Genomic DNA, 7,733 nt, shown 5'->3' with positions numbered 1-7,733 from the left:
TTTTACTTAATTTCCTAGATATTGAAACTATATTTTGACAAGATAAAGTTCATAGAAGTACTTCATGTATTATATGTTTAGCATCATCGATCCTTACACGTACTACAGAATTATATATATTCAACCAACAACTAGAAAAGCTATATATCACAAAGGAACAAGAACAAACAGTACTTTATAACAAATATTTGGTTTAATTTATTGCAAACTCTCCTAAGTTGCATATGGGTACTAGTAGTAGTAGTAGTAGTAGTAGTAGTAAGCTTTGGCTTGAAGCCTAGCTTTAACATTTTGAACGAAGAAAGCTTTGTCTTTGATAACATCGATCTCTAACATATTGCAGGGTTTAGGGACCAACTCTATGCATTGGCTACACCTCCCTGCCAGAAATCCAGCTGAAAGGAACGGTGGGTACTTTTATCGCCATTGTCAGAGCTCTTTCCTCTACCCTTCTCAGTCTTCGAGCTAATCCACATACATAATCCTGTGCTTCTCGTCCCTCACTCGAGAGTCCAGTTAGTTTCTCCACGCCCCATATACCCACCAAATGTTCCAATATGCCTCCATAGTCCCTGGCCGTGTACACACCAATTCGAGAAGCAACATTTGCAAAGTGATAAAAAAGATTTTCATCATGGCCGTCGTACATCAGGTGGCCTGGCATTGATAGTTTCTTCCTCATCATGTCCGCAAAGACCATCACTGTTTCATTTGGATCAAGCTCGAAAAGCTTCCCAGCCATTTTTGTATAAGCAGTTTCGTGGCGCTTCTCGTCGGCGGCAATTGTGCCGCATATTTGGGCAAGCTTCTCGTCCCCGTGCTTCATGGCAAGCTTGGCTGTATTACCATGGGAGATAAATGTTGCTCTCTCTTGAAACGATGTGTAGATAGTTAAATAGCAGGGACTTGTCCTGTCCAGGCCGAAATCCTAAGAGCAAAATATACGACATTAACACTTGTTGATCGATCAGATGTGTAGATAGTTAAATGAAGCTTTGATATAAAATGTGTATATATATATATATCTCACGATTCTCACCGTTCCCGACCCAATCAGATATTGTGTCGTCTTCTCGATTTGTTTCATGTCCACTCGCCCGGAAAGGAAGAGGTATTTGTTGAGAAGATCACCGTGCCTATTTTCTTCTGCGCTCCATCCCCTTGCCCATGTTGCCCAAGGTGTAGTATCGCTACCTGTTTCGTCGTAAAATAATTCTGTGCTATTCAAAAGTGATTGGTAAGTTGGAAGGGCTTCTTCCGTGATCATATCGCCGACTAAGACGACAAAGTAGTCGTCGGGAATGTCCTTTGCTCTCTCCCTGAGTTCACTGACTTGCTCAATGAATCCATCTGAGGCAGGATTTGGCAAAAAGTCTTGTGGTTGCCAAGATTTTTCAACAGGTTTTAGGAGAGTTAAGATGTTACTCCTCACCCAGTCGTCCATGGATTTGAAGATTTCAAGCTTTTCAGCTGGTATCATGGGACGGACTAGGTTAGCATTAGAGCTGGAGTACACAGTGGAAGCCATAGATACCTTGGGAGATCCCTGAGCTCTCGCCGGTCGGAGAGCCAAGGATTGAAAGGCAAAGTAGTTGAGCTTTACAGCCATGCCTTCTCTTCTGACCTTTTTGCTTTGTTGCTAGAACACTGAGCACTGAGGAAATTAAAAATTTTAAAGAAATTAGACCAAAGTATATATTCCTTCAAATTCATCTATTTCTTGAAGGAAATCAATTTCAAAATAAAAAATAAAAAATGCTATGATAAGTCAAAATATAATTACAAAAATTCTTCTCAAAAAAATCTAATCTTTCAAAACATTCATTGTAAGAAAGTCTTAAAGAAATCAAAGCATAAGCTTTTCTTACAATCTATGTACCTTGACTCTCTTACTTGTAGGAACTCGTTGATATACTTCAAGACATGCCCGCCATTAAGCCATTTTATAAGCTCTTAACTAAAGACGGAGTCAAACATTTTAACAAAGAGATATAAAAAGGGAATGTGCCAAAAAAAAAAAAAAATTGCTAGGGTCAATAGGCAAAAAAACCTTATATTGCCTAACTTAAAGGCAACTTATTTTGGATAAAGTGTTCCTCCAAACTAACCGTCGATTTTAAAATAGCTTCCTAAATTTTTAAGAGTCCGTTTGGGTTTGCGATTTTAAAAAGTGCAATTTAAAATAACGATTTTAAAATGTACTATTTGAAAAAAGTGATTTTTAAAAACGCAGTTAAGCGTGTGACAAAATCTCAGTTTAGCCTTTAAAATCGCGAATTTACCTTCAAAATTTTGTATTTTCAAAAAAGCATCATCTTATCTGCCATTTGAAAAAGCAGATTTTCTGCGTTTTCAAATCGCAATTTTTAAAAACGTAGTTCCCAAACAATTTATGTTCTGCGATTTGGTTTAAAATCGGACTTATTGTCTACGAAATTGCAATCTCAAACGCACCCTAAATATGCTAAAGTGACCCATCAAACTACCAAAGTGTGCCAAAATTGTCACATTTTTTTTTTTTATAAAATCATTGGCCCACCCCAGCCCCAATATTCAAGACTTCAAGTTGATAAATAATAATAATAAAAAAAAAAAAAATAATAAATAACCCAGTGACGTGGGCACATGCACATCTGACTGTGAATAATTGTAATTGGGTGGAGGTTACAGAGTTACAACCTACCTTGAAGGCAACCCACGTAGTTGAAGCTGTACTTTCTAATTACGCCTACCTATACTAATCAAAAGAACCAACAATACTCTGAAGGGATTAAAGTTTCTCGATCGCCAACCAATAAACGTGGATAGATTCATGCTATAGAAAAGAAGGCTCTTAATTTTGTGTTTAATGACTGTGCATGCAAAATTTATTTTTGTTAGAATTTGAAATAAAAATACAAATGTTATGCTCCTCAACTAAAGCAATATCATATTAAGCATTTCGTTGTTGTAGAAATTTGCACAAACAAATATGTAAATGGAAGAGAATGTATTGTAAGTGGACGAAGGAGATCGAGGCACCAGGATTTTTCAAGTGTTTCAGAATTAGAGGCCTATGTCCATCACTAGAATTTTCCTTAGGACTAAATTTTGCTCGTCTTCGATGTCTTTACAATTCAAATGACTTGTATTGTTAATCAAATAGAGCGCTTACGAACATGTAGTGCCACAGATAATTATCGAGGATAATTAGGTTATATTTGAAAATTTAGAATCTTTTGACCATTTGAGTTGACCGAATCAGGAATGTTTGCGGTTTTCCTCCAGGAACGATACTGGTCCCCACCGCGAATGATCATTTGACATGTTGTATTGTGTGTACGTCGAAAAGTACATCACATGTCTTCAGCGTGTGTGTCAGACCGTACCACGAATGATCACCGTCGTACGCTAAAAGATCGTCTAACCCTAACTTTTCCACGAACGTTCGAGATACGCTTGGCAAACGTTTGCCAAAAGCCAGATAAGTTGATTCTTATCCACTTCGAACTCCTCACCTATAAATACCCTGCAGCCTCGCCCTCTTCACCTCATTTTCACCAATTTCGTCAATAAATCATTGAGGGAGAGTGAGAGAGTGTTTTGGAGAGAAAGAATGAGCTTTCTTAATCTTTCATCTTCGAGAGATGCAACCTCCTTAACCAAACTCATTTCTTATATTGTTTTTGCACTGATTAGTTAGTTTTCGTAGCCTAGTCTATTGTTTTTGTAATATCTATAGCTATTTTTACATCCTTAGTTAGTTTTTTTTTTTTGTTTTAATTCTAGATTAATGTTTTATTAGTAAGGTTTAACGTACTTAGTACTGCATGGAGATAAAATTGAGGTTAGGAGTTTGTTAGAGATCATATTAAGATCTTAAAACTTGCTTAGAAACAATTTTATGGCTTTTAAGTTCAAAATTTTTGGATTTTGCATAAGCACCCAATGTTCGCCCTTCACTGGCCGAATGAACAACGTCTGAGACGAACGTTCTCCATTCGCTAGACGAACGAATAAATTAACTGAAACTGAAAATAAATTTAGATTTGATACTAGCAATATAATATTGAATTTCAAAAGCTGGAAAAATAATTTTTAAATAAAAATATTTTATAAAAATTAAAATAAATTATATTTTTGTAAAAAATGCCTCATTTAAAATTATTGTCTTAGGACCTAGCTAAAATATATAAATCCGGTCTCTATGAGAATCCCATATAGTTTGACGAAAGCAAAAGCATTGATTTCACATCAAAACTAAAACTTCATTTATTATACTATCTTAGTGCATCTCAAATGTGATCTTAGTTGTACCTTTGAAAGCTACAAATGAAACAAATAAATAATAAAAAATAAAATTACAAAAGGTACATTTGAAAGCTACGAGCTTTCACTACTTTTACCATTTTATTTTGTATTTTTAATTTTTTTTTTATTTTTTTATGCATATATTCATTCATTTTTCATATTTTATTATTTACTATTAGCATCGCTACTATTATCTCTATAACCTAAAATAACTTATTTAGCTCCAAATCAAATTCTCTGACCTTTTAATTATCCGTAGTAAAAATCATAGCCTATTAAAAATCCTTAATAATACTTACAAAAAAAAAAAGAATCCTTAATAATAAAATCAAAGCTTCTAAACTAAATTCTCACAAACCACAAATTATTTCCATAATAGCCGCATGTTTCCTCAATTTCTCCAAAATTATTATTTTGTCCATAAACTATATAATTTAATTAGTCTAATTCCTTTCTAGTTGAGTCGGTTAAACGATAATGATTATTATGAATTACTTTTTCATGGGAGCTCTATGTTTATAATTGACAATAGATGATAATATCAAAGTTATTTAGTTTCATCTTAGATCATTTTTTTTTTTTCGCTTTTTGATATATGCTACTTTGATAATTAGTACCGTTTAATAAGATAGTAATTTTAACTAATAACAAGCTAATTAGTGTAGATACACTACGAATAACACTCTAAATTAATTGTCATATATAGTTAATTAATTTTGAAGGCATTAAAAAAACCTCATTCAAAATTTGTATTCTACTGTCGGGTTTGCAGTTTGCTGGAACGTCCACCCCCGGTGAACAAGCACGAGAGTCAGCGTCAATAACAAGAGGACAAAAAGAAGAAGAAAAAAATGCCAAAAGGAAAAAAAGAAAAGAAAAAAGTCTGCCACAAATGACACAGCATGCTCTCGATCGTAACGATTCTTCCCCTGGCCTCCTCCATGGCGGAGAAGGATGAGAGGATCATTTTGGAGGCGGGAGAGAGAACATTACTTGTCATGCGCGCATGCATATTGGCCAACTTCCCAAAGGACCTTAAAAGAGAAAGAACTTTTACTTAATTTCCTAGATATTGAAACTATTACATCCGTTGACAAGATAAAGTTCATAGAAGTACTTCATGTATATATGTTTAGCATCATCGATCCTTACACGTAATACAGAATTATATATATATATATTCAACCAACAACTAGAAAAGCTATCACAAAGGAACAAGAACAAACAGTACTTCATAACAAATATTTGGTTTAATTTATTGCAAACTCTCCTAAGTTGCATATGGGTACTAGTAGTAGTATTAGTAGTAGTAGTAAGCTTTGTCTTGAAGCCTTTAACATTTTGAACGAAGAAAGCTTTGTCTTTGATAACATCGATCTCTAACATATTGCAGGGTTTAGGGACCAACTCTATGCATTGGCTACACCTCCCTGCCAGAAATCCAGCTGAAAGAAACGGTGGGTGCTTTTATCGCCATTGTTAGAGCTCTTTCCTCTACCCTTCTCAGTCTTCGAGCTAATCCACATACATAATCCTGTGCTTCTCGTCCCTCACTCGAGAGTCCAGTTAGTTTCTCCACGCCCCATATACCCACCAAATGTTCCAATATGTCTCCATAGTCCCTGACCGTGTACACACCAATTCGAGAAGCAACATTTGCAAAGTGATCAAAAAGATTTTCATCATGGCCGTCGTACATCAGGTGGCCTGGCATTGATATTTTCTTCCTCATCATGTCCGCAAAGACCATCACTGTTTCATTTGGATCAAGCTCGAAAAGCTTCCCAGACATTTTTGTATAAGCAGTTTCGTGGCGCTTCTCGTCGGCGGCAATTGTGCCGCATATTTGGGCAAGCTTTTCGTCCCCGTGCTTCATGGCAAGCTTGGCTGTATTACCATGGGAGATAAATGTTGCTCTCTCTTGAAACGATGTGTAGATAGTTAAATAGCAGGGACTTGTCCTGGCCGGGCCGAAATCCTAAGAGCAAAATATACGACATTAACACTTGTTGATCGATCAGATGTGTAGATAGTTAAATGAAGCTTTGATATAAAATGTAAAGATGTATATATCTCTCACGATTCTCACCATTCCCGACCCAATCAGATATTGTGTCGTCTTCTCGATTTGTTTCATGTCCACTCGCCCGGAAAGGAAGAGGTATTTGTTGAGAAGATCACCATGCCTATTTTCTTCTGCGCTCCATCCCCTTGCCCATGTTGCCCAAGGTGTAGTATCGCTACCTGTTTCGTCGTAAAATAATTCTGTGCCATTCAAAAGTGATTGGTAAGTTGGAAGGGCTTCTTCCGTGATCATATCGCCGACTAAGACGGCAAAGTAGTCGTCGGGAATGTCCTTTGCTCTCTCCCTGAGTTCACTGACTTGCTCAATGAATCCATCTGAGGCAGGATTTGGCAAAAAGTCTTGTGGTTGCCAAGATTTCTCAACAGGTTTTAGGAGAGTTAAGATGTTACTCCTCACCCAGTCGTCCATGGATTTGAAGATTTCAAGCTTTTCAGCTGGTATCATGGGACGGACTAGGTTAGCATTAGAGCTGGAGTACATAGTGGAAGCCATAGATACCTTGGGAGATCCCTGAGCTCTCGCCGATCGGAGAGCCAAGGATTGAAAGGCGAAGTAGTTGAGCTTTACAGCCATGCCTTCTTTTCTAACCTTTTTGCTTTGTTGCTAAAACACTGAGCACTGAGAAAATTAAAAATTTTAAAGAAATTAGACAAAAGTATATATTCCTTCAAATTCATCTATTTCTTGAAGGAAATCAATTTCAAAATAAAAAATAAAAAATGCTATGATAAGTCAAAATATAATTACAAAAATTCTTCTCAAAAAAATCTAATCTTTCAAAACATTCATTGTAAGAAAGTCTTAAAGAAATCAAAGCATAAGCTTTTCTTACAATCTATGTTACCTGGACTCTCTTACTTGTAGGAACTCGTTGATATACTTCAAGACATGCCCGCCATTAAGCCATTTTATAAGCTCTTAACGAAGGATGGAGTCAAACGTTTTAATGAAGAGACGATAAAAAGGGAATGGGCCAAAAAAAAAAAAATTTGATAGGGGTTAATAGGCAAAAAACCTTATATTGCGCAACTTAAAGGCAACTTATTTTGGGTAAACTGTTCCTCCAAACTAACCGTCGATTTTAAAATAGCTTCCTGAATTTTTAAGGGTCCGTTTGGGTTTACGATTTCAAAAAATGCGATTTAAAATAACGATTTTAAAATGTACTATTTGAAAAAAGTGATTTTTAAAAACGCAGTTAAGCGTTTGACAAAATCGCAATTTAGCCTTTAAAATCGCGAATTTACCTTCAAAATTCTGCATTTTCAAAAAAACACCATCTTATCTGCGATTTGAAAAAGTAGATTTTCTGCTTTTTTAAATCGCAATTTTTAAAAACGTAGTTCTCAAACGATTT

General features: G+C 35.7%; 2 protein-coding genes across 2 annotated transcripts; both read right to left on the bottom strand.

The window, feature by feature from the left end:
* Positions 1–287: 287 nt before the first annotated feature.
* Positions 288–1,626, bottom strand: LOC133858614 (stearoyl-[acyl-carrier-protein] 9-desaturase, chloroplastic-like). Its single transcript, XM_062294090.1, has 2 exons — positions 1,040–1,626; positions 288–928 (listed from the first exon to the last, which is right to left on the bottom strand). Exons 1-2 carry the CDS (start codon positions 1,607–1,609, stop codon positions 371–373), a joined length of 1,128 nt encoding a protein of 375 aa, XP_062150074.1. The 5' UTR covers positions 1,610–1,626; the 3' UTR covers positions 288–370.
* A 3,769-nt stretch (positions 1,627–5,395) lies between these two features.
* On the bottom strand, positions 5,396–7,237 carry LOC133858613 (stearoyl-[acyl-carrier-protein] 9-desaturase, chloroplastic-like). The gene is made up of 3 exons (XM_062294089.1): positions 7,221–7,237; positions 6,380–6,994; positions 5,396–6,268 (listed from the first exon to the last, which is right to left on the bottom strand). The coding sequence occupies exons 2-3, from the start codon at positions 6,947–6,949 to the stop codon at positions 5,711–5,713; spliced, it is 1,128 nt and encodes a 375-aa protein (XP_062150073.1). The 5' UTR covers positions 6,950–6,994; positions 7,221–7,237; the 3' UTR covers positions 5,396–5,710.
* Between the last annotated feature and the right edge of the window lie 496 nt (positions 7,238–7,733).

Source organism: Alnus glutinosa, chromosome 1 (genome assembly GCF_958979055.1).
Source record: "Alnus glutinosa chromosome 1, dhAlnGlut1.1, whole genome shotgun sequence".
NCBI classification, from domain to species: Eukaryota; Viridiplantae; Streptophyta; class Magnoliopsida; order Fagales; family Betulaceae; genus Alnus; species Alnus glutinosa.
This window is presented reverse-complemented; position numbering and strand designations above follow the sequence as displayed.

Coding starts and splice junctions, on each gene's coding strand:
- LOC133858614 (XM_062294090.1), bottom strand. CDS start 1,609: ATGGCTGTAAAGCTCAACTACTTTGCCTTTCAATCCTTGGCTCTCCGA. Junction 929..1,039: donor ATCTGATTGGGTCGGGAACG/GTGAGAATCGTG, acceptor TTTTGCTCTTAG/GATTTCGGCCTGGACAGGAC.
- LOC133858613 (XM_062294089.1), bottom strand. CDS start 6,949: ATGGCTGTAAAGCTCAACTACTTCGCCTTTCAATCCTTGGCTCTCCGA. Junction 6,269..6,379: donor ATCTGATTGGGTCGGGAATG/GTGAGAATCGTG, acceptor TTTTGCTCTTAG/GATTTCGGCCCGGCCAGGAC.